Raw genomic sequence first — 27,633 nt, 5'->3', positions numbered from 1 at the left:
TCCGGAGGTCAATGGAGCTAGGATTAAAACCTAGAATCACCTACCCAGCAAAAATGAGTATCATGTTCCAAGGCAAAAGATGGAGTTTCAATAAAATAGAGGACTTTCAAGCTTTCTCAGTGAAAAGACCAGAACTGAATAGAAAATTTGACTTTCAAACACAAGAATCAAGAGAAGCATGAAAAGGTAATCAAGAAACGGAAATTGCAAGGGACTTACTAAAGTTGAACTCTTTTGTTTACATTCCTACATGGAAAGATGATGAGTATGATTCATGAGACCTCAGTATTAGGGTAGTTAAAGGGAATATGCATATATATATATATGTTTATGTATATATATATATGTATATATGTGAATGTGTATGTATGTATATATCTATGTGTATATGTATGTATGTGTATGTATGTATATATATGTGTTTATATGTATGTGTATATATATATGTAAAAGAGCAGACACAGGGTGAGTTGAAGATGAAGGGAAGATATCTAAAAGAAATAAAATGAAATTAAGGGATGAGAGAGTAACATACTGATAGAGGGAGATAGGGAGAGATAGAATGGGGTGGATTATCTCGCATAAAGGTGGCAAGAGGAAGCAGTTCTATGGGAGGAGGGGAGAGGGCAGGTGTGGGGGGAATGAGTGAACCTTGCTGTCATCAGATTTGGCCTGAGGGGGAATACCATACATACTCAGTTGGGTATCTTACCCCACAGGAAAGAAGAGGGAGGAAGATAAAAAAAAAAATAAAAGGCGGGGGGATGATGAAGGGGAGGGCAGATGGGGGTGGAGGTAATCAAAACAAACACTTCGGAAAGGGGACAGGGTCAAGGGACAAAATTCAATAAAGCGGGATGGGTTGGGAAGGAGCAAAATGTAGTTAGCCTTTCACAACATGAGTATTGTGGAAGGGTTATACATAATGATACATGTGTGGCCTAGGTTGAATTGCTCAACTTCTTAGGGAGGGTGGGTGGGAAGGGAAGAGGAAAGAGAATTTGGAACTCAAAGTTTTAAAATCAGATGTTCAAAAACAAAAAAAGTTTTTGCATGCAACTAAAAAATAAGATACACAGGCAATGGGGCGTAGAAATTTATCTTGCCCTACAAGAAAGGAAGGGAAAAGGGGATGAGAGGGGAGGGGGGTGATAGAGGGGAGGGCTGACTGGGGAACAGGGCAACCAGAATATAAGCCATCTTGGAGTGGGGGGGAGGGTAGAAATGGGGAGAAAATTTGTAATTCAAAATGTTGTGAAAATCAATGCTGAAAACCAAATATGTTAAATAAATAAATTGCATTAAAAAAAAAATCACAGAAATCCCTGCTCTTTCCCTCTCCCCTGGGTGTACTGGGGCTGCTCTGTGAGCACAAGACGGTGGGAACTACATTCTCTACTTTTATCCCTGCCTTTGATCACTGCTGCCCTCCCCTATTGAGAGGCTAGATACACCTCACTCAGCTCTGAGAGACAAGACACATTCTCAAGTATTGCTTAACACATATGTACAGTGCTAAGTTTCAACTAAATCAACCTGTATTACAAATAGAGGTGACTTCTATTAGGAAATTAGTGTTTATGATGATTTATGGAGAATGGTTGGTAAACAAACGGTGATAATCACTGATCCTTGACATATTCAATTTCCGTGTTTCAAATGAGTAACAAAATCAGGATGGTCAAACTATCTGGACAAGGCAGTCCGAGGGGGGCAAGGAGGCTTTTAGCTCTAGTCCACATAATGAACCCGTATTATTGCCCTTCAGCTAGGTTCCTGAAAGATAGCCTGGGCTTGCTATCTAGGTCCCCTTCCCCACCTACACAATGCCCCTCATGGTAAAACCCACAACCCAACACATTTCTCACAAAGTTGCCCCAACCCTAACAGGACTAACTTGTTCATTAAGGGAAGCAGCAGGAAGGAAAGGTCGGCTAGAGGTGAATTAAGGCAAGGTATGCTTTCATATTCTAAGCAGTGAGTGAATGCACTACAATATAGGTTAAGAAGTTTCTCTCTGAACAGGGCTGAGAGGGTGTAGCAGGAAGTTAGTAAGAATGGACCCAGCTACTCTTCTTGTGTTCAAGTCCCAAAGCCCAGAGAATCTACACCCTCACAAATGGAAAGAATTGGCAAATGGGATTGCTTTATCACTGTCAGTGACAGTCAAAGTTCATTCCCGGCACAATTATAGGACAGATGAAGGGAAAAATTTCATTAACACCAGGTAATGCCAGACTAAACGCTTTTCGTGTTTCTGGATAGTTGCTAAAAATGTAGATCAGGGGAATGAGTAGATTTAGAACTGGCTAACAGGCTGTGTTCTATTTCACAGCTGGACTGTCTTCATGGACAAATGAATGCATCTTCTGGGAAGAACCTCAGTAACATGGCGTGTCTGGATAGGCAACCAGGATGAAATGTCTCCAGTTTGTGTCATGTTCTCAACTGAAAGGACAAGGGCTCTTTGGCCTGTAAAAGAGAAGACTTGGAGGGGACATGTTCTTTTCAAGTATTTGAAGGGCTGTTACACAGAAGAGGAAAGAAAGACTCATTCTGCTGACTTCAGAGAAACCACGGTAACAAGGGTGAAAACTACAGGGGTATATTTATGTTAGGTATGCTGCAAAGAAATCCTTCCTGATAGCAGCCGCTCCACCAAAGTGACTGAAGACTCTGCCATGGCTTGAGAGGGCACTTGGGTTGTGGTGTTGCAGTCAGGAGCAAGCTGTGGAATGCTTTGGTTAATCAGAGCACATGCTTTGCAATTTCTGATGATGATAAGAAAGTGACTAAACCATTCATACTGTTTGACTCAGAGATCTCACCTCAAAGCCTATACCCAAAGAAGTCAAAGGTAAGAAGGCCCCATAGCCCAAAATATTGATATCAGCACTTTTTGTGACACCAAGTAACTAGAAACAAAATTAGATGGGGAATGACTAAATGACGAGGATCCAAAAATGTGATAAAGTATTATTGCAACAGAAGTTTTGAAGATGAACAGAGATGCATGGGGACATTTAAATGGACTGAATCAGAGTGGAGCAAGCAGAACCAGGAAAATACACATGGTGGATACACAACGGGGTCTATGGGAAGAACACAGGCCCCAAAGTGAAACTATGTACTAAGTGACCAAATTCAGGGTGTTAAGGAGAGAAGGCTGCCCCCTCCCCCCACCCCGGCTGCTCTGCTCTTTGCAGTTAGGGGACTAGAGCACTGAATGTGCTATTTTTTGTTCTGGGATAGGGGAGTGAGGACTGTATTTGAAGTGGAGGTAAAGACAAAAGCTATTAAAAATAAATGAGAAAAAAAAAGTAGATGCTTCACCTGTGGAGAATGTTCTCAAGTTAATACCTCTGATGAACAGGTTATCTTCAATGAAGTCTAAATTTACCACTGAGAGCGGTGGTTCTAACAAATACCTGAAAATTAAGGGATAAGGAAGAAATGTGGGAGCCTTTTACTAATTCAGAGCAGAAGTATGCCCCACTAACTTGTTCCATTAACATCACGTTAAGGAAAAAGGATATTGCCTAAATGGGCATGGCCAAAAGTCACATGAGTGTTTGCACTGTTAACAAGCATTACCAAAATAACCATGGTAAGTGAAGTATTCTGTGAGAGTATGCCTGCAATAGTAAAGTAAAACCAGCTTTGGAAGTTTGTCTTTCCATGTGATATTAAAACTCTCCAGGCCTTTTTCTTAAAGCAATGATTAAGATAGAGAAATGTGCCCAGGTACCTGGGCACCCATGATGGTAGTGCTGTTGCTGAAAAGGCATTTGTGACAGCAGAAAGTACGCTGGGATTTACAATTAAATGATGTGTGTTTTAATGCCAGCTATTATTTACTGCCTTAGTTTGCTCCTCTGTAAAATAACAGACCGCATGTAAAAACTCCTCCAACTCTAGAACCTATGGGGGTGGTTGTGGAGGGCCAGGAAGGCGGCTTTCTCCGTTTTAGCTAAACAACTTATTTCCCCCATCAGCAAACTGGAAGTAATGCTACTAGCCACCCCAAAATCAAAGACCTTGAGTTGGAAGAGATCTGAGAGGCCATCTAGTTGAACTTTCATTTTTACAGATAAGGACACTGAGGCCCAAGTTAACTGACTTGCCCAAGGTCATGCAAAGCATTGCAGGACTCTAATGTTCTTTCCATTGTACCATGCATTAGAGTCGACATGACTATCACTGAGAGCTTTGAATTCTGTGGAAAAACTATCGCCATCATCAAAGGGGCCAGGAGTCTTTAATGGGAAAAACAATTTGTGGCTGCCTATTATCAGCAGCACAGACCAGCCTGCAGTGACCAGCTGGGACTGGAGGGAAGTCTTTTGCTTAAGCATTACTGTGTAGTCATGAGGAACTCATTCAGGTAGTATTAAAGTAGCAAAAAACCCCATGAAATAGTTCAGAGATTTTATTCTAATAGCTTTAATTACAGTGCTTGTTTGTCGAAATGAAAACTGAAAACAAGTATACAAAACAGTCGATTACTAATTTGTGTATTGAAAGCAGTAAGAGTTTCCACAACACCAAACAAACCAGTTCTGAGTTTTTCCCGAGATAAAGTTTAACAGCTCCAGCTTCTTCAGTGTTTATCAAAATACAAAAGAAAAAAAAAGTAAAGATCTTTTTTTTCAGATGGCAAATCTGACCCTTGTAGTAATGAGGGGTAGTAAAGGATATTTCACACATATACAGATAGGGGGATTGTTCCGAAACGGGACCGAATACTTCTAGAATGGAATGACTCCCCAAGCTCTCATGCTCAATTTATTTTCTTTCAAAACCTAGACACCATGGAGAAATGCCTAGTGTTCCTGACTGTGTTTCTGAAACATCTCCAGCCAAGCTTTGGGGCTAACGCAGGCTGTGCTTACTATGGAGAGGTTTCAAACAGAAGCACCACACGCACACTTGACCAAAATCAAAAGGCTGGTTTTTTGTTGTCCAAATATGTCAGAAAGCTCTTCTCAATGTTTGTGACCAGCCATGATTGTGTCCTTCCTAAGAGTTATTGGAGGGTGATGGAGAACTAATCACAGCCTGACCTGAACTGCAAGGGGGAAAAAGTCTAGTTATAAACGGTTTATGATTGAAGGTCTAATGCTCTCAATGTGCAGCCTGCTCTGAACCACAGCCTTGAAGCTCTTTTCCTAATGAGTGTCCATGTGAGCACAAATACAAGCACGAACTCTATGAAATACATGAAGATCCAAAGACACAGCATTACGTGGATCTCTATTTAACCATGCAAATTGATCACTCGTTTGATTTTTACCATTTCTCAAGTTTCAAAAGAGAAACTGCAGACAATCACAATGGTCTGGTATTGAAGGTGTTGCTGCAAAACCTACACTAAGCATACTTCTGTTCTGTGTGTTCAAGTGTTTTACTTGTCTTTTTTTATTTTTTTACTATTTAAAAAAATACACTGAGTTCAGGTTAAAAACCAACCACCAAAATGGATCTCAACACAGACCTCACAAGCCAGTAGGAGTAGCATTCGGCTCTGCTGCTGCACGTTAACCCCCAGCAACCCAAGTGTCAATGTGCTTAAAATCCCTTCCCAGTACTAAACGGTGAGTTGATTTTTTACAATAAAAAAAGCTGAGTAATATTGCATAGGAGTGCCAGAAACTGCCCCATTGGAAACAAAAACTATTTACATTAAATAAGAAACCTGTTTTCAGGCCTGTATTTGCCACATTTACAGCATGGTGCAATACATACTGTGACAAGGGGTAGGAAAAAACAGCTTCCGGCACTCAATACCACAAAGTAGCACAGTTTGCCACATGAGAGTAAAGCGAAGGGCGAACAGGAGGAAATAAGAGGGAGAGAAGGAAAGAGGGAGGAGGAACTTTTGTTGATTCATTTCTGGTTTCGGAGCTGATTGGACAACCAGTCCAGTCCTTCATAGAGCCCATCCCCACTAGTGGCACAGGTGGCTTGGATGTACCAGTTTCTGTGACGAAGAGAATGCAGTCCAAGTTTATCTGTGATTTCAGCTGCATTCATGGCATTGGGAAGATCCTGGTAAAAAAGAGGGGAAAAGTGGTTTTCAGGATGGAATGACATGGGCCATTTGAGGTCAAAGGGTCCGAGACTGCAAATCCTCTGTTATCCAGGCAAGACTACTTTGGACCAGGCTCCCCCCACCCCCAACCCCCCATGCCAACCCCCAAAGAAACTATTGCTATTCTTAGATCTGGTACCCCTTCTATAGTCTCCCATGGCAGCCTATTTGTGGTTAACCTTTCTAGGGAAGTCCCCCCATGAATATAACCTAAATCTCTCCTACTAACCAGCCAGTCAACCCTCAGCTCTCTTCCCCAGATCACCTCTGATTGTACATACCCTTTCCTAATTCAAAGAATTGCACCTGTTCACTCTCCCATCCCAACTTGGAAAGTCCCTAAATCTTCCCTCCAATTAGAAATCAGATTACCTAATTTATATTGTTTCCTTTTAATTAACTAGCCTTATTTGTTTTTAATGTATAAATCCATTTCCCCAGGCTTAAGCTGAGGAGATCTGGTCCTAGTTTTCTGGGCCATGCACTGCTTAATAAAATGGTATGCTTGGAAGATCAAACTTTTGTTGCCTCAGTCATTTCATCTTTCACCCACCACAGGTGGCAATCTTCTTTACTACCTTTTCAAAGTATAGGAGCCTAGAATGGGGTACAGTACTCTTGGTACAGTTAATACCACTGAAAACTGACACTAATTTTGGACCCAGACTCTAGTTGTGACTCAACTACTGACCTGCTCTGTAACTAAAGTGTATTATAGCCTCTTATTTGGGCCTCAGTTTCCCCCTCTGTTAAATAAAGGGGGTAGATTTGCTGCTTTCAAATATCCTTTCCAGTTCTGACAATTTAAGGTTCTATGATACACAAGCAATGAATACCAATTCTCACACTTTCTGGTCACTCACAAAACAAGCTGAGTAAGGCAAACATTTCTGGATATTCTTCAAGCATATACCTGTTTGTTAGCAAACACTAATAAGACGGCATCTCTAAGCTCATCCTCTGCCAACATTCTCATCAGTTCTTCTCGGGCCTCATTCACTCGTTCTCTGTCATTACTGTCAACCACAAAAATCAGTCCTACAAAGTAAGAAAGTAGTATTTCAGGAAGGTTGTAAGACACATTCTTAAAGGCAGTCTGTCTTAAGACACCTTGAGCTAATTATCCTATAAACACTGGCATAGCTGAGAGGTCAAGATAAGTGAAATATTTATTGATATACACCATCATAGGATGACTATCAAAAAAGAGTTCTGGCACTACCAGAACATCTGAAGGAAAAAAAGAATAAGTCACCGAAAGCTTTCCATTAGAGACTTCTCAATAAATCTAATGCTTCCAAATCCTTGTAATACCCTCCATGTACTTATAGTCCATGCTGTACTATAGTTCTATACACAGGATTTCAGTACATAGCGGAAAGAACTAGACTGAGAGTTGCATTTCTCAACCTTGGGCACACCAGTTCATGTCTCTGAGGCTAGGCTTCCTGATCTGTCAATTGGACAGTATGTGCACTGCCAAATTCATAGGATTGTGTGGGAAAATACTTTCTAAATCTCAAAATGCTCAAGAAAATTAACTATCAATATGGACAGCAGAGGCCTACATCTTTCTTTCTCTCTCAGTAGCTAGCACAGCCCCAAAGCATCAATTAGTTCTTGGGGCTAAGGGTGAAAGGGACCCAAATCTATGACTCACCTTGTGTGTTCTGGAAGTAATGGCGCCACAGGGGTCGGATCTTGTCCTGGCCACCTACATCCCACACCGTGAAGCTAATGTTTTTGTATTCTACAGTTTCTACGTTGAAACCTGTAAGAATTTAAAGGCAACAATGATTTCACAGTACAACTCATTAGTCTACATAATGTCTTGATTTTCTAAGGCCCTAATTCCAAAGGAAAAATTTAGTGATAGGATGTTCTTTTGCAGCAGAGCTCGGTAGCTAGCTGGAACCATTATAAACTGACACCTCGAAAATTATAGTACCAAGAAAGCATTAAACAAAAGAAGCTTCACAGCTATTCAATTTGCTTTTTTCCAAATCTCTTCTTTAAGGAAAAACACCAACTAGTACAGTATAGGATACTGATACAATCAGGTTGAGTCAAAAAGTTGTAGGTTGTTAAGTCTAGCCTGTGACCCACAGTGGCTATACTACTTTGGGCAAGTAACAACCTCAGTGCCCAGGAGCAATCTCAATATTGAAGGACAGTTGTTGGATCTCCACTGTTAGAGGGGGTTTCCTCACTGAGACATCCCTATAATAATGAAATCACAGGTATGGACTCAAAAAACACCACTAAATTAGCTACCACAGAACAACCTCAAATTTCTGGCTTTGTAGCCAAATTTTGGGTATTTACAGTTAGCCGTAAGATGTCTCCTGACTGAATACATCTCATAGATGTAACATAAATATTCTATAAACACAGAATACTAATTCAGTCTTGTCACCATCTTCCTAGCAAGTGTACTACCATCCCCCCAGTTCTTCAGATTGGCAACCTAGGTATCCTCATTCTCCCTAAGCCCTCCATATCTAATCAGTTGCCAAGGCCCTTCAATTTTACCTTAGTAACATTTCTTGCCCCCTCCCCCCGTTTTCTCCTCTGACAACACCACTAATCTGGTGTACCTCAGGCCTGGATATTACAGTAGACTACTGGTAAGGCTCTCCCTACTCCAATCCATCCTCCACTCAGCTGCCAAAGTGATTTTCCTCAAGTGCAGGCTACATGGCACCCCCCAACTCAATCAACTCCAGCGTCTCCATAGCACTTTCAGGATCAAATATAAAATCCTGTTTGGTGTTCAAAGCTCTTCATAACCTAGCCCCTTTCTACCTTTCCATTCTTCACACTTGCCAATCTCTTCCCTCCCAATCTGCAACCCAGTAATAGTGGCCTCTCCTTGCTGTTTCCCACACAAGACGCTGCATGTCCAGACTCTAGACATTTTCACAGCAATCTCCCCAACCCCCTTGCTCTCCTTACTCTACCTCCTGGCTTCCTTTAGGTCCCAGGTAAAACCTCGCCTTCTACAGGAAGCCCTGCCTGAGCCTTTTCAATTCTAGTGCCTTCCCTCTGTGGTTTACTTCCAATTTACTCTGTATATAGCTTGTTTATACATAGTTCTTTCCATGTTGCCTTCCCCAATAGATTCTGAGCTCCTTGCTAAGTAGCACTTAGTACAGTGCTGGCACAAAATAGCCACTTAATAAATGTCTACTGACTGGCACGGATCAAATCTGACCATAACCATTACCAGATCTGTAACTACGGACTTCAAAAGTCCTTTGGGGATTCTTTTTTGGGAAATACTGCATGAAAATCTAACCACCACTCTACCCCACCCAAAAACAACCACTAAAAACCTGGAAGTCTTTTTTAAAGAACTTCCTTTTCTTTTAAAAATTCAGACAGAGCAGCCTCTTTAACTTTGTACAAGCAAACCAACTGCTAGAAAGGATAATGTGTGATCTTGGCTCCCTGGTTACTAAGCTTTCATTGGAGACTTTCAAATACTCAGTTGCTCAAAGTTATCGACAGCCTTTTCAATTTCTCTTAAACTCTTGCCTTTTCAGCAAAGCTTCCAACTGTACTGCTCAATTTTCTCTTCCCTTCCTCCTGCTGCTACAACTAGGAGGAAAGTCGCCTTTGTTAGAGGCTCCAATTCAAGAGTCTTCATTTGACCCAGACCACAGAACTGTCATTTACTTATGAAATGCTTACCTATAGTGGGAATAGTAGTTACTATTTCACCCAGCTTCAGTTTGTACAAAATAGTTGTCTTTCCTGCAGCATCCAGACCAACCATTAGGATCCGCATTTCTTTTTTGCCAAAGAGCCCCTTGAAGAGGTTAGCAAATATATTCCCCATGGTCCAAGTGTGTTGTGTTAAACGTTGGCAAAAGAAACCTGCAAAGATAAGGAGAATATTTTTAAATTGTATGAAAAAAACCTTGTCCATCTATTATATAACGGCAGCCAAATCAAACAAAGACAAACATAGTTGAGAAGTGAGGCAGAGAACTAAGAAGATAAAATAAAATGGAAAAAAAAAACCAGAGGACAACTCTTGTGGGATTTCATTTCTCTAGCAACAAACAAGTATGTAATGGCCACTAAGACTAAATATTCTCAAACTCCAGTTCGGCTGCTTTCTGCCTATACACCAGGCCTTAAGTTTCCTCATCCATAAAACAAGGGAGCTGAGCTAAATGATCTCTTAGGTCCATTCCCAATTATATATCAATTTATGCTCTCTTACTTTACAAATGAGTAAAATTGAGGTCCAGGCTTGGGAAATAGCCTGCTACAGTAAGCAGTGGAGCAGGAACAGAACCTAAGATTCCTATTTCCAAAGCCCACTGTTCTTTCTCCTCTCATATATTGTTCTTAACATATGCAACTGATTTTAAGAATTCACTTTCTCCAAACATACACTTTTTTAGGGAAAAAAAAAAACTGACAAAGCTGTACATGGTTTAATAAGGTAAAACGGCTATTAATCCAGTTCAGAGATGAAGAACTGAGGCAGACAAAGATTAAATGTCTTAACCGAAGTTACACAACTCATTGAAGCACCTGAGGCTGAATATGTACTAAGGTCTTCCTAACTTCACAGGTCCAATGCTCTTTGTGCTGGGCCACCTAGCTGCACTTTTTATAAACAACATAAAATCTCACACATTTCAATATATTTCCCCCCAAATGCTCCACTGGTTTCTGAGAGGCAGTATGGGACAGTGGAAAATAAGCTGAATTTTAGAGTCAGAACATCTGAGTTTGAATCCTAACAGTTCTGCCACTGATTAAGTTTATGACCTTAGACAAAAGTCACTGAGCTTCTCTAGCCTTAATTCCTCCCCTGTAAATTGAGTTGATGATAGATGGTATAAAAGGTCCTTTCCAACACTCAATTTATAGTTTATGATTAAACATAGGGAATTTCAACTCCAAACTTAAAATCTGATTAACTAGAAACAAAGCCTTAAATATGTCTAAGGGAAAAGCTCCTTCTACCACTACTGTGTGAAACAGAATGGAATCACACTATCACTGAGGAAACAGAAGCCTGCAGGCTCAAGTTTCTTGGGATTTAAATAACAGCTCAAATGGCTTGGTAGATATGAATTTAGCATTGTTTTAAAAATCGTACATTAGAAAGCCCATCTGTATTTGTTGGAAAATCTGTGAAATACCCTAAATTACAGGTTAGAGAATAGTTGTCTAGATATTCTACCTCCCATGTATAGTTATTCCAGCAACAATCAGGATCAGTTTAGGCTCTAATAATGGTTTCTACCAGAGGCTGATGAAGCTAGATCATAAAATCAAAATCTTTCTTGCTACATATACAGATACTAGTGACTGTGTAATGGTCTTCCAATCCTTGGTTATACTGTCAAATGTTATTTTACTTATATAGCATTGCTTTTTAAAGAGAATTTTCAGACACGCTAAATATCTGAGAGCATTCCTGCTGGCTAAGAATAAAAAGTAAACGAGCATTCAAATCAATAGAAGTAGTAAGTTTTATTTGTAAAATAGTTTCGCTGTAACAGAAAGCACTGTGGGAACATTATAAACACTCTCAGGGGTGATAACCATTTCTAGGAATAAGTACACACAAATCTGCTTAAAATTTTTAATGTTCCCCCTCCCCTCTTTAGTACTCTCAGATATGATCAGGAGAGTTTTTTTCCTTCCCTTAAAAAGTTTTCAGTCAGCACTTTCACTTTTTGAAAAGCTATTTGTTCATAATAAAAAGCTCATAGCTTTATCAAAAAAATAAAAAACCAGAAACACAGTGGGAAATAACCTCTTAGATTATTACCTTAGTTATCAGAATAGAAATGCCTCCCTATAAGCAAACTACAAATGTCTCTTCTGTTTAAAAAAAAAAAAAATTTAAGGGTGGGGGTAGAAGATTCTACTACTTTCCTTCCAAGAAGCTGTTACAAATATAACAACTTTTTCCCTTAGTGTTTCTTCATCAGCTTTCACTTTGGGAATCCTCTTTCTTCATTTCTCTCTCTCTCTCAAACAAATAGATACCGATGGCCTATATCATGCAAGGCCTGGTGGTAGACAAGAAGATTTAACAAACCCTTCCTAAGGTCTTTATAATGCTCTAGGCGATATGGAAAGAAACAAGAGCCAAGAGTAAATGCAGTTTTCAGTGATGAGAGACCACTTCTGGCTCAAATCCAAACTTGATGATATGGGCCAACTTTCAACTTCTTCATTCTTTTTCTATTTTCTAAAGAATCTATCTTTCCCCAACTGTGTGATGATTTTTTGGAATCACCCCAGCATCTGGCAAAACTGCATCATCCTTAATACACACACCAGAGCCCTGTGCCCCTGAGGACTGGAGGGCAGAGTGAAGAGCTTTTCATCAAACCTCCACTGAAGTACGCACCCAGGCCAGCCATTGCTTCCTTCCCAGACAGGCTGTCTTTCGCACTTCTCTGTTCTGCCCCCAGTCAAGTATCTTCCCCCAACTCCCCCAGGATTCCTATCTCCAATGCCAGTGCCTGGCACATAGCTTAATAAATGTCTATTGACTGACTGGAAAAAGCATAATTGTTTCCTATTTCTAATAATTTCTAAAACTCTTCTCAACAGTATGACACATTAAAGCTTCCTCCAAGTCCCTAGGGTTTACTGTTCTGCATGATACCCCACAGAGGCCAAATTGTTTAAGCTTGAATGCATCAGTTTTGCTTGTTAAAGAACTCCCCCTGCCAGGTCAAATATGGTCTACAATGGCTTAGCAAGTTTCAATTTCAGTGAAAGATATCATTAAACCCTATATACTCTTATGGGTCCCCTTAGATTTCACCTTGCCACTCAAGCAGATTGCTTCATGAGGCTGGAATACAAACTCATCATTTTGAGGCATCTCCTATTTACCTCAGCTTCTTCATTTCAGTGCTGAGTAACACATGTACTTTCCCAAAAGTTGGTGGTAAGAACTTAATGCCTCTAATAGTTTCCTTTTCTGGGGACACAGGCAACATTCCTAAATGGAAAGTTTTGAAGATACCTTCCTGTGTTAACTAGTACTGATGAAAATCTTATGCTGCCTGGGTTTCTGCTACAGCATATAATCTTTATGGAAACTGATTATAGCATCATAGCTACAAACATTATCCAATCTATCTTTTTTACTTCAATATGCCTCCACTACCAGTACCAAATATTATTTTATCCATCTGGCAGGGAAATTTTATGGCATCTTCCCAACACTTTAGAAAGAACAGAAAAGAAAATGCATTTTTTCCCCAGGAAAATAATTTGCAGTATTGTCCATGTGCACATAGTTTTCTCTTTCAGGTCAACTAATACAACACATTTTATTAGGAGAGAAAAGGTCCTACTCCGTCTACCTGTCTCAGGATACTTCCCAGCCTCCCACAAGCTCAGGCTTGTCTTGTGATGCCTAGCCCAGATGCTGTTATTTCATCCTCTCCTTCATCATGATCAGATCTACATTACTGTGGAAACTGGTAGTTCTAGTTCAATTTAATCTTCCTATATATTAGTCAGGAGAGGAAACTCTCTGATTTTCCAAAGAGCCTCTCCCACATGGACATCTGATGCCAGGCATCAAATGAAATTCTTTGGCAAAAGAGAACGGAAAAAGTCACAGAAACGGCAGATTTGTGCAAAGTAATTACTATTTTTATAAGGACCTAAAGTTCTGGCTATTCTTTTTCACATTTGGGCAAGTTAACAGAAGAAAACAGAAATAAAGAAAATTTCCTTCTTGAACACATGCCCTTTTTGTTAGCAGGACTTGTTCATGAATGGGGAATCCTTTTGGGGGAAAAATGACAAGACTGAGAAGGTAAAAGGGCTTAAGACCACACCATGAGAGTCAGTAAAAGGCACTGGGGAAGGCTAAACTAGAGGGGCTAATAATTGCACTCAATTACCACATGGAGATATTGCGGAGAAAGCACTTTGTAGACTGTAAAGTCCCCACCAGTAAGTTACACTCTCAAGAGCTCTGGAATGAGGCAGGCAGGTTTAGGCTAGGCTGACCTTGGGAGTCAGGAAGGCCTCATTTTAAATCTTCCCTCAAAAACTCACTAGCTGTGCGACCCTGGCCAAATCACTTTAAACGTTTTCATTTCTCTAGAGGCTTCCCTCCTGGCTCTCCCAGGTGTCCTCTTCACCCTGGAAGATTCCTCCAACTTTTGGACCTCACACACTGGCATTACCTTTCCACCTCTGGCCCCTCCCTTCTGACTGGCTGACTCAGGAACCTATTAGAAGGAGGCCCAGGACAGCCCTCTCCAGGTTGCACTGAGCACTCTCCCGGACTTCCTCTACAATGATTCTTCTCTGAGTACTTCCATTCCCCTCCAGTCCTTTTTTAGCTCCCTCTTGGCTGTTGTTTCTCCCCATTAGATAGTTAAGCTCCTTAAGGGGAGGGACTTGTCTTCACATTCTGCCCAGCACATAGTAAACCCTTAATAAAGCTTGTTGATAACTCTCAGTCTCAGTTCTTTCATCAGTAAAATGCGGATAATAGTACCTTGTTCACAGAGTTATTGAGAATCGAATGAGATTAAGCATGAAAAGTACTTTGCAAACCTTAAAGCACTATCTAAACAGTTGTTAATAAGAATTATTTATTCTACTTGCTTCAAAGGGGAAGAACTAGGAACAATTCATAAAGCCAACCCAAAGCTAACTTTGTTGGGTCTTTGTTAATTAACTAATTTAAGGAAATGTTGCAGATGGTGCAGAAGGAATTCTCAGCCAGATATAGATTAGACTAGATGAAGGATTTTTAACCCAGGGTCCATGAAAATGGCTTTTAAAATTTTTTGATAATGGCACCAGGGTTCCTTTTCATTTGCAAGTTTAGTCCATGGAAAATTGAAACGCTTCAAATAATTTGACTTTTGGGAGAGAAAACAGTTTGTTAAGGCTACCTAGCCTTTTTGGGTTCATAAGCCTTGATGCTGCTGTGTTTTGGTCTTTTGTAGTGGCTTCACTTGAATAGATGAAATTTGACTTAACTGGTTTTACTGCTGGAAAAAAAAAGTATCTGTGACCTAAATAAACTTTTGACCTTTACCTGTAACCATTTGCTGTAATTATATCCTGTACAATATTACAACAGAGTTTTGTACCACCAAAATCCTCAAAGATACTGGTGTTTCTGGTTATTACACAGATTAATCCCATCTCAACAAAGAAGTCCTGAACATACATAAGAAAAAGAATTAAGAGATAACTTAAAAGATTCACAATAGCATTTCTTTGATCAGAAAACTTCCAGAAAATTCAAAACAGGCACCAATGTGCAATATTTTTACACGACGCTTTGATATGCTGCAATTAAGGACTGAAATGATAGAAGCATTTTCATTTTACATTTCTCCTAAAATAGGTTAGCTTTGCTGTCATGAATACAGAGGAGTAATTCTAAGATTCTACAATTTGCAGTTCATTTTTGGCAGCTGCAGAAAAACTTTAATTGGTATGTTTCAAAAATCACAAATAAGTTTTATTCACATTATATTCCAGGACCTAGGAAAAGAAAGCAAAATGAGTGTAAAAGCACGGGGGGGGGGGGGGGGGGGGGGGGGGGGGGCCGCCGCGGGCACGGCACAGCAGCAGCGAGGTGGGTGTGCATATTGGTAAAAACGCATTCACCACAGACAAACACCACACCAAATCCTATGACAAATGAAATTCTACTAGAGGCATATCCTGGCTGAAGTCCATTAACTGGTTCCTTCAACACTTTGGGCCAAAATTTTTCACACATCTGAAAATGGAGTCTGAAGTACTAGATCTGAACCCTCTGCCCCAACAATTACTAGTTGTGTGACTATGGGAAATCATTTCTAGTCTTTTGAGGCTCAATTTCCTCATCTATTAAGATCAGAAGTGAAAGCTGAATAGTACAGTGGAAAGAGATCTGGGAAAGGGTTTTGTAAACTTTAAAATGCTACACAAACAATATTACAACAGGGTTTTTCAGGATTATCGTAGGCCAAATAACATTGCAAATTAAGATGAAATGGCATTCCAGGGTATGTTTACATATCCAAATTAAGCAGGTTACCAAATGAATGGGAAAAGTGTGAATTGATAATTAATTTATGAAATTATGAAAGGAGGCAGACACACCCAGTTCTCTGAGTCCTCACCAGAAAAGACATGACTGTTAGTGGGAAACGGAGCTGGAATCACACTTAAACAACCACAGAGGTTGTGGGGGCAAAAAAAAAAGTACATACAGAGACAAGCGAGGATAGGAGGGGCAGAGAATATTACTCATGTAACCATGGATTAAAGTTGGGAGCGCTAGGCCATATGGAGTACGGAGTGCTTGGGAGAGGAGCGCAGGAATTAGGCGTCTCATTTTTATAGGGTTTGGGGTGGAAAAGACTAACTCCTATCTATGCCCTGTTAGTTCATTAACATATTCAAATCATCTCAAAGCAGTCATTAAAACTTTCAAGTTAACCTGTCCATATCATCGCAAAATTATCAATACCTTTTAATATTCTGTGGATGTCTGTAATTTGTCTGACATTTATGTTATCATAGGACCTTGACAGCAGACACTAGATATCTTCTCCTGATTCCACACATTAATTATCAGAATGTGATTTTTTTGGTTAATACATGCTACAATTTGTAAATTATGTTCTCCTTTGAGCTTTGTGACTTCCAGGCTCCCCTCTGTAATCTTATTTCCTGCTACTGCCTCTTTACACCAGCTACTTTATAAACTTACTCTGGGAGGAGGGAGGAGGGGGGTTGTGGTGGTCAGGAGGACCAGACACTATTTTAACACACACACAGTGGCTAGGCACTCATGTAAGACTCAGAGCTAGAAAGGACTTCAGATGTCAGTCTAGTCAGAACTATTCATTTTACAAGTGAGGAAGATTAATTTGCCTTGGTCACAGTCAGTAAAAGTTTTGAATCCACGTTTCTGAAAGCAAATTCAGCATTGTGCCATATTTACCAGTTCTTTCGCTACCTAAAGTTACAGGTCGTTTGGGACAGGTGGCTTGAAATCATCAAGGGCAAGATAGGTGCTTTCCTACTATCTCCTTACTTATCTTAGGTATCAACTCCCTATGAGCCATCATTTGCTCAGTCCTTTCCACTCCAAAAATTCTCCTTTGGCAAAGGAAAGAAAAGAAAACAAAGAGGTGAATAGCTTAGTTTTCCAGTCTCGCCACCAGCTATCATTATCCCTTCACACTCCAAGCATCTAAGTCCTTCTTTAATCTTCCCGTTTTCCTAATATAACTTAAAAACAAAAAAGAAAAACCAGCCTGTTTCTTGTCATCCTTAGATTTCCCTACTAACTTCAGCCCAGGAGCTGTGAGGCCTCCTGACACTGTTCTTATAATAAGAACTGTGCAAAGCTTTTGTGTCCTTCAGTATCAGCCCTTGCTTCTACCTTCTGTACATGCATTTTAAAAAAAATTTAAGTTGATCAGTGAGTTCTCTGTGCATTGGTCTCTTTAAAAGGGTCTTCTGGAGGGACGGAGTGAAGATGGCAGCTGGAAAGCAGGGACTTGCCTAGGACTCTCCCCCAGGACCCTACAAACACCCATAAAAATGGCTCTAAACAAATTCTAGAAATGCAGAACCCACAAAATAGCAGAGGGAAGCAGAGCTCCAGCCCAGTACAGCTTGGATGGTCGCTGGGTAAGGTCTACCACACAGAGCTGGGAGCGGAGCAGAGCAGAGCCCACTGTGGGCTGTGCCCAGACCAACCAGACTGGGAGCTGGGCAGAACAGGCCCTAGCACCCTGAATCAGTTAGCTGTGGCAGCTACCAGACTTCTCAACCCACAAACACCAAAGACAACAGAGAAGGCTGGTGGGAAAAACTGCTGGGACAGAGTGAAAGGAGTTCCCAGTTTGGCCACCGCCGATGGGGGCAGCGGAGGTGGTACAGCTACAGAACTACAGCTGCAGTTGCTTTTCGCCGCAGGCCAACCCGGTAGGAGGAAATAAGTGGCAGATTCAAGTGGGAGTGCAGGGTCTGCTTGGAACTGAGTCGCGGTCAGGGTTGGTGGTTCTTGGGGAGGAGGAGCGCTGGTGTGGCAGTTTGCTGTGTAGAAATAGCTCTGCAAACAACAGCTTGGCCCCTCAAGCTTGGGGCAAAGTACTCTATACTCTACAAGCAGTCATACCCCACTGAAAAACTCAAGAATCAAGTACTTGACTGGGAATGTGGCCAGGCAGTGAAAACAGACTCAGACTCAGACTTTGGAATCTTTCTTTGGTGACAAAGAACACCAAAACATACAGCCAGAAGAAGTCAACAAAGTCAAAGCCTCCAAGAAAAATATGAACTGGTCTCAGGCCATGGAAGAGCTCAAAAAGCATTTGGAAAAGTAAATAAGAGAAGAAGAGGAAAAGAAGAGGAAAAACTGGGAAGAGAAATAAGAGTGATGTGAGAAAACCATGAAAAACAAGTCAATGACTTGCTAAAGGAGACCCAAAAAAATACTGAAGAAAATAACACCTTCAAAAATAGACTAACTCAAATGACAAAAGAGTTCCATAAAGTCAATGAGGAGAAGAATGCCTTGAAAGGCAGAATTAGCCAAATGGAAAAGGAGGTCCAAAAGACCACTGAAGAAAATACTACCTTAAAAATTAGATTGGAGCAAGTGGAAGCTAGTGACTTTATGAGAAACCAAGGTATTATAAAACAGAACCAAAAGGAATGAAAAATATGGAAGACAATGTGAAGTATCTCACTGGAAAAATCACTGATCTGGAAAATAGATCCAGGAGAGATCATTTAAAAATTATTGGACTACCTGAAAGCCATGATCGAAAAAAGAGCCTAGATATCATCTTTCAAGAAATTATCAAGGAGAACTGCCCTGATATTCTAGAGCCACAGGGCAAAACAGAAATTGAAAGAATCCACAGATCACCTCGTGAAAAAGATCCCAAAAAGAAAACTCCTAGGAATATTGTTGCCAAATTCCAGAGCTCCTAGATCAAGGAGAAAATACTGCAAGTAGCCAGAAAGAAACAATTTGAGTACTGTGGAAACACAATCAGGATAACACAAGATCTGGCAGTTTCTACATTAAGGGATCTAAGGGCTTGGAATATGATATTCCAGAGGTTAATGGAGCTAGGATTAAAACCAAGAATCACCTACCCAGCAAAACTGAGTATCATGCTCCAAGGCAAAATATGGATTTTCAATAAAATAGAGGACTTTCAAGCTTTCTCAGTGAAAAGACCAGAGCTGAATAGAAAATTTGACTTTCAAACACAAGAATCAAGAGAAGCATAAAAAGGTAAACAAGAAAGAGAAATCATACGGGACTTACTAAAGTTGAACTCTTTTGTTTACATTCCTACATGGAAAGATGATGTATATAACTCATGAAGGGAATATACATTTATACATAACCAGAGGGCACAGGGTGAGTTGAATAGGAAGGGATGATACCTAAAAACATAAAATCAAATTAAGAGATAAGAGAGGAATATACTGAAAGAGGGAGAAAGGGAGAGATAGAATAGGCTAAATTATCTCACATAAAAGTGGCAAGAAAAAGCAGTTCTGTTGGGAGTGAAGAGGGAGCAGGTGAGGGGGAATGAGTGAATCTTGCTCTCATTGGATCTGACCTGAGGAGGGAATAACATACACACTCAACTGGGTATCTTACCCCACAGGAAAGAAGGAGGAAGGAGATAAAAAAGGGGGATGATAGAACGGAGGGCAGATAGGGGGAGGAGGTAATCAAAAGCAAACACTTTTGAAAAGGGACAGGGTCAAGGGAGAAAATTGAACAAAGGGGGATAGGATAGGAAGGAGCAAAATATAGTCTTTCACAACATGAGTATTGTGGAAGGGTTTTGCATAATGATACACATGTGGCCTACGTTGAATTGCTTGCCTTTTGGGGGAGGGTGGGTGGGGAGGGAAGAAGGGAGAGAATTTGGAACTCAAAGTTTTAAAAAGCAGATGTTAAAAAAAAAGTTTTTGCATGCAACTAGGAAATAAGATGTACAGGCAATGGGGCATAGAAATCTATCTCTCCCTACAATAAAGTAAGGGAAAAGGGGATGGGGGGGAGTGGAGTGCCAGAAGGGAGGGCTGACTGGGAAACGAGGCAATCAGAATACATGCAGTCTTGGAGTGGTGGGCAGAGGGTAGAAATGGTGAGAAAATTTGTAACTCAAAATCTTGTGAAAATCAATGCTGAAAGCTAAAAATATTAAATAAAAAATAAAAAACAAATAAAAAAGAAATCCTACTCTGGAACCATAAAATATTAACATGAAATTAGGAAAAAACAAGTCTTCTGGGGCAGCTAGGTGGCGCAGTGAGTAGAGCACCAGCCCTGCAATCAGGAGGACCTGAGTTCCAATCAGCCCTCAGACACTTCACACACTTACTAGCTGTGTGACCTTGGGCAAGTCACCTAACACCAATTGCCCTGCCTTCCCCCCTCCAAAAAAAAAAAAAAGTCTCCTTTCTTCTTCCTCATCAGAATTCCATTCTGAAGGGTTTCCCATTCCTCCTTGTCTAATTACTTATGTAGAATTTTAGTCCACTGAGTCTATCTACTCTTTCTCCACACCCTTTGAAACCCACTCTCCCAAAATTCAGGGTAAAGTCAGAACATGCGGAGTTTAACTCTCATCTATCAAAATATAAAATGGAATGGCCATTTCTCAAATCTCCCATCATTTCTAAGTCATTCTTTTTTGCGGGTGTAAATTATATCAAAAATGGGATTTCTCTTTTTTTTTTTTTGCTTTTATCTTTTTGAAAGAGAAAATTTTCTTGAAGGCAAGTCAAGAAATTTATCAGTTGCTCTGTTTTTGGCAGAGAGAGCTACATCAAGTGTCCAAAAACATGAAGTCCCCTATTGCTACCATATTATGCTTTTGTGCCAAACTTGTGATGTCTTCCCAAGCTCCTCTTCAATTTCCTCTTTCTGTCCAGGTGGTTTGTAGTATGCTCCAAATTCAATGTTGCTTCTGTTAGCACTTCCTCTGATCTTCCACCCAAACAGTTGCTCCCTTCTGGTCCCCAGATTTTCTTGATTAGGATAACTTTTATTATATAATACCCCCACCTCCATTTACTTATGTTTCTTTTGACTGAGGTCTAACTTCACTGATCTATATTCCAGACATGGGTTTTATCCCAAAGCTCAGAGATACTTATAAGGTAAAATTTGCATAGGACCTCTTAGCTCATCTTTCTTAATACCATATTTTACACATTTGTGTGTAGAAATCTGAGGTAATGGATTTTATAATCGAGTCCTTTTTAAAGAAATTTTATCTCTGGTGAATAGAATCTGGGTATGTTGACTACTGTTTTTGCTATGTTGTGGCCACTGTACAGTAACTAAGGTGGATCTATATTAGCAGTTTCTCCCTCCATATATGTGCCTAGTAGAAATGGCACTTAGCATTTACATTTACATTACACAGAGAAAACCTTTTCTGATTTTGAGGGACCATGTCTCAACTTATTTCAAGGAAGGAAAGGTAAGAAAATACAAGTGGTGGTAGTAAAAATCACAAATGAAAGTGATGTCTCTAAAAGGTGAAGAAAATATCAATAACTAATGACCCAAAGGCCCAATGTCTCATCTTTAGAAAAATGATCAAATGTATGCATCTTTAAAACAGCTGTACATAGCAGATCAGTTCTTCACAAATGACATTCAACTGACTGAAAATCATAAAACACAAAATCCCAGCATTAACTGATTATAATAAAGCATTTGATACAGAGTAAAACGCAGCCTTAAGTTCTTCTCCAATGGAAATCTTCAGGCATATGCTACGATCATAAAATATTCTTTGACAAATGCAACCAGAGATTGTACTGTTCAATGATTCTCTTAAAAGAATAGTTCAAATGCAGCAAAGGCATTAAATACTGAGACACATACTTACAAAAGGTGTCCACCACCATCAGAGGTCAACATTTGTAAAAGAGGGAATTCCCTATTGATAGTGAGGTCCTCTAGAAAGTTCCTGCTTGTAGATATCATGCAAATGTACCACCAAGCCCCAAAATACCACAGGAGTTCCTCAATGAGACCCAAGATTATTCAGAAGAGATCAGTCTAACAACCTACACAGAAAAAAGCTAAACGGATTTTTAAATGCCCATCGAATAGATTACAACATGCAGTTAGATGATCAGCCCATTGAATTATAGTACATCAATACACATATTTGGGACACATACTACAAATGGAAAATTAGTTGGGCCCAAAAAGAGGAAGAGAGCAGGGTGGACTGAAATTAAGACACTGCATGCATGATCACAAGCTCTTTCCCCAAAGCAAGCCCCGCCCCCATCTTTTAAATAGACATTCTCCTGGCAATACTCTCTAATGACAGATCTCAGAATACCACCAACTCTATGGAATTCAAATTGCATGTCACCCAACAGACAATGGAGGCACAAGTAGGCTATAGAGTACTTCCAATAATTATCTGTGCTCAGACTGGTTTAAGGGATTTCTTTAAGGAAACACATGATCAGAATAGGTGGTGGGGTGGTCACAGAGATAACAGGTGAACAGCCTATTAGCTGAATTGGTACTCTTCAAAACATAAAAAGACCTACATGAAGGTCTCTAAGAAGGATGGATCCTCTATCTATGGAATCTATGGAAGAATATGGACAAGAACTTCACTATATGTGTGTGAATGGATGGTTTCCAGTCTGCATGGTGGTAACAGCCACAATGATAAAATCACATGGTTCTTAAAGTAATATTTTTCCTCATATTGACCTGAAATTGACCTCCCTGTAAACCCCTTGTCCTGCCCTTTAGGTAAAGCCCTTCAATTAACTATAAATTCACCTACTACTTTGTATACTGTCACAACTCCAATATTACAGATTGGTAAAATATCTAAATTCTCTCTGATCACTAGGTTATATGAACTTAAAAGGTATTTGTTAAAATCTTTCAACAAGTAGCTTTTTATTGCTACAATTAAACAAATCCAGATTTTGCTCAAAAATTGTCAATGGCTCCAAATTGTACTGGGATTACAAGAAAACAAAACCAGAACCTTATTAAGTTGGCACCGAAGACATTCCACAGGCTCTTATCTATCTTTTCAGACTTGTCACATTACCTCCTTTCTCACACATGCTGCAGTTAGGCGAAAGTCTACTATTAGCTGATTCCTAAAATGAACCTGACATCTTGCCTCCCAACGTTTGTATCACACATCTCATTCAAATCTCTCCTCAGGGGGTACTTTTGATCTTTCCAAATGAAAGTACTCTCTCCTATCTCTCAAATATCCCTATTAATAGCTCTGCACCCAGCATTCTTATGTTGTATTATACTTATTTAAGTATATACTGCATGCCTTTCCCAATCATAGACTAGAGGCTCTCAGAGGTTAAAGTTAACCGCCCCCACCATGCTTTGCACATTAGGTGCTTAATGTTTCTTAAAATGAATATTCTGTAATACATGTATAATTTTAAAATTGTAATAAAGTGATAATCAGTGTGACTAAGGAGCAACAATGTGAAAGAACACTGGACTAAAGTTTCAGGAGACATTAGGATGTGAACCTTGCCTTTAATACTAGTTTTATGACAGTAAAGTCAAATTCTCTGGGCCTCACTTTTCCCATCTATAAAATTGGTGGTGCTTCTACAAAATTGCTGTGAGAATGAAGTGAGAGCAATATGTAAATCATTTTGTATATAAAGTGTTATAGAAATGTTAGCTGCTGGACCCTACCCATAGTAGATACTTTGATGCTCAACTTCTTAAAAGTCAATTGTGGTTCTAAATTATAGCAATAAATAGCTGGAAAAAACAAGACTCCCACTTACAACAGCAATCAAATATGTATGTAAATGTATATGTATATACACACACATATTACACATGTATGTATGTAAATACCAATACATGGGACTACTATAAAGGAAAAATTTAGGCATTAATGACAAATAAAGGAGAGCAAAAAAAAAATTTCCAATTAATGGACTTAGTTCCATACCGAAATATCAATATATTTTATAAAATTGCATGAAAACAAGAATATCAAAGGACATAGTGGTAAAAGAGTTGATCAAGGGTGACATTTTCAGATTTTAAATTATGAAAGGGCAGTCATCAAAACAATTTGGCACTAGACATATATTAAGGAAATTTGACCAATACAAAGAAAATAAAACCCAGAAACAGAATATACATGCATATATACACATATCTATATATGTAAGTTTATTTACAGACTCATTAGTATAGACAATGAGGAAAGCAGCTGTAATTCAATAAAAGTGGCTGGGAAAACAATATGGAAAAAATAAAATTTATGTCCATACTCACAATAACCATGCCAAATTACAGAGAACTAAAAAAGGAAAAGCATCATATACTTATCCCAAATGTAAGAAGGAAAAAACAATTCTTTATCAAAGCAATGGATGAAATTATTTGGGACAAGGTGACTGGTTGTTTAATAGGAGCAAAAATAATAAAACTAAAGCTTAAAAGGAAACTTATTTGCATGTTCTTTGTGGAAGGCTATGTGGAAATATAGAAGCCACAAAAATCATAGGTCATATCTATGACCCAGTAATTCCACTAGTGGAAATAAATATATTTCTAGAAAGTAATTCAAAGAAAAGAACAAAGTCAACCATAGGAAAATATTTAAAGCATATATATGCATATATATATGTGTGTATATGTATATGTTGTAGATAAGAAAACTGAAAATAACCTAAATGACCAGTGGTAGGAGGATGGCTAGAGGCTGTGAAACATCAATGTTACAGAGTCCTATTTTTATGATTTTAGGATTGCACAGAAACATGGAAAGATTCATATGAATACAAAGGCAAAAAAGTAAAACTGGGTCTGTATTCATTTTGATTTCAACTATCTATATAAACATGAAAAAAAATACACTAACAAGGATCAAGAAGGGTTACAATTCAGTTTTTGTGAAGCTGACATCAATATCTATTATGTTTAAGCATACTTTTTGCTGTCAAACTGATTAAGCAAATAATGACAAAGTTGGAACTGGCTTATCCTTTCAAAGAATGCAGACAGCCTTTTATAAGAGTTTGGTTGAAAGGGGGAGGAGAATAATAGGGCAATAGCTTGAGGGGATGCTAGGAAACAGGGAAGATTTTTTAATGATGGAAATGTGGGCATGTTTGAAGGCAATGGGGAACTGAAGGAACGGGACAGAATGGAGACCTCGACCAATGCGTCAATCACTGATAAAAGTCTGCAATGCAATGGAAGGAAGGACAAAACTCTTTAGTATGTCACCTAGGACCCTCATTCCTTCCTGACTGAGACTGACATTAATCAATACTTTGGATTTGGTCAAACAGTATCAGATCCATCTAACTGTACTATCGTTTAACTTAAGCTTTTTAAAATACATTTTACTAATGGTCATTTCTTTCTTACATGAGTCATTTCCCCCACCCTACCAAAAAAATACCCTTATTTGTAACAAGTCATAGCTAAACATAACAAACCACAACACTATTACAGTATGATACCTCTTTCCCATCAATTCTTCCATGATGTCTACAATGTTATGCTTAAGATTCACAAACTCTAGGTATACGATGACTACAAGGATTCTCCTCTCTGGTAACCTTCATCTAGCAACCTTGTCAGAAAAAGAAATGATGCACAATAAATCTGGAATGATTTGATACATCCCCTTCTAAGTACTTACAATTTATCAGTTTGAGTGTCTCTAGATTTTTTCTCAGGATCAAGTCTAAGGGTCTTTGATTTACATAATCCCATTCCACTCCTCTCCACCTCAAAAAATTTAAATCTGAAACTTCAAATTTCTCCAAGATTCCATGAAGATCACAAATGGTGGTTCTGTACCATGGTATATTATTTTTCCAAGCTATGAGATCTAAAGTAATTTAAGATTTGCTGGGTACATACAACTCTAGTTGCAATGCTTTGGCTCCAATTCTTCCAATATTCCATATTTTCAAGACAAAAGGTTATTCTTAAGTAAAAACAAAACAACAGTTGACAAATAAATAATGCCAACTAATTTATCTTTTTGCTTTGAACTTTTAACTTTTTTTAGCCACGAGTAAAGCAAAGGGCAAATAGGAGGAAATAAGAGGGAGAGAAGGAAAGAGGGAGGAGGAACTTTTGTTTAGCGTGATCTGTCCTAATAAGTATCCATGTTTTGTTTAGCATTTTTCAGAAGCTATAGCTCAGTCAGGGCTTTAGCCTCTCGGGCTCTAATTTCACAAGTATAGGCCACTTTCATATTCTTTCCTTGATTTAAATGACGTGCTTCCATTTTTGTAACTGTTCCTTTAAAATCTGAGCACTTAGGAAAGCTCTCTGTAAAGTCACAAAAGTAACATGTTTAACATTTGTTTTTTGGGCTCACTAACCACTGAACCATCAAAATTTTGTTGAGAACCTCTAATTCCTCTCACATTTTCTCTTATTCTCTGGCTATATGTTAACTATCTTTTCCTCAAATGTTCCAAAAATCTGTTCTAAAGCTCAAGTGAAATGTCTTACCTCACCAGCATTGCCCTCAGTCATTATGGATGTGGACTCATTTTCCTCCTACATGTTTCTGTTACGCCTCATTTGGTCAACTAGTTCCCCCCAACCCCCCAGACCTAAGGTATAAACTCTACTCTTTGTTCCTTAAAGCATGTCAACGGGTCATAACAAATTTCACAAAGGGTCACATCAGTGGTCCATCTATTCTAGCCTATTTCAAGACAGTCTATTGTCTTTAACAAGAGGTACCTTCAGACATACTGTGGAAAATTGCTCTATGACATAATCAAGAATCTCAAAAAAGACTCGAGCCATCTCAATTTCTTAACTTTAGAGAAATACTGCATAGGATCATCAGGTCATTCTCCACCCGCCCCCCCATTCCTCTATGTGATCATGGGCATGTCATACCCTCAGAGTCTGTTTGCCATCTGCAAAAGGAGATCCAACTTAGGGCTCAAATTTAGGTTTCCTAATTTCCTCATACTTTTCTTACTATATCATACTGACAAATAGCACTTTGTTTTATTTGCCTGAAAACTACCTTCTTCAGTTTCACCGGAGTCCCAACAGTTTTAGTATTCTATCTGTCCCAAGTTCATGTTCACCACTAACCACACCCTTTTATAACTTTAGGGAATTCTACTGAATCCTCATTCAGAGAAGCTGGCAAATATTTAACAGCACCACACAAACTTAAAAACTTGCAAAAGGAAGTGAAAACACCATTTCCAATGGAAAGCATGAAGGTAGTCAGTCATTTAGCTGTCTGAACAAGAGCACCATAGTTTCCCTCTTTTTAAGTAAAGCACTGTACAGAATATCAAGATCTTTTAGGATTCTCATACTATAAGGACAAACAAATAGAAAAAGTATGGTACTTGCAATATCACAAGTATACCAAAAACTAAATTGGAGAAATAATTCTTCCTAGAGAACTCTCAAACATGGGCAAGCAAAACTGAGGACTGCAGAAAATATTCAAGTTTAAGATGTAACCCAAGGTTAGTTA

At 39.2% G+C, this 27,633-nt stretch overlaps 1 protein-coding gene across 3 annotated transcripts in view; it reads right to left on the bottom strand.

Annotated features, from left to right (window-relative positions):
- Window positions 1-4,413: 4,413 nt before the first annotated feature.
- ARF1 (ADP ribosylation factor 1) overlaps window positions 4,414-27,633 on the bottom strand; it is a 31,121-nt gene continuing 7,901 nt past the window's right edge. For all 3 annotated transcript variants that reach the window (XM_036737925.1, XM_036737923.1, XM_036737924.1), the window contains 4 exons: window positions 9,785-9,970; window positions 7,752-7,862; window positions 7,005-7,129; window positions 4,414-6,048 (listed from right to left, as the gene is read on the bottom strand). In XM_036737925.1, coding sequence (XP_036593820.1) covers window positions 5,887-6,048; window positions 7,005-7,129; window positions 7,752-7,862; window positions 9,785-9,932 — 546 coding nt within the window. In that variant the 5' untranslated portion in view covers window positions 9,933-9,970 and the 3' untranslated portion in view covers window positions 4,414-5,886. The remainder of the gene's footprint in view (window positions 6,049-7,004; window positions 7,130-7,751; window positions 7,863-9,784; window positions 9,971-27,633) is intronic.

Source organism: Trichosurus vulpecula, chromosome 9, assembly GCF_011100635.1.
Source record: "Trichosurus vulpecula isolate mTriVul1 chromosome 9, mTriVul1.pri, whole genome shotgun sequence".
Classification (NCBI taxonomy): Eukaryota; Metazoa; Chordata; class Mammalia; order Diprotodontia; family Phalangeridae; genus Trichosurus; species Trichosurus vulpecula.
This window is presented reverse-complemented; position numbering and strand designations above follow the sequence as displayed.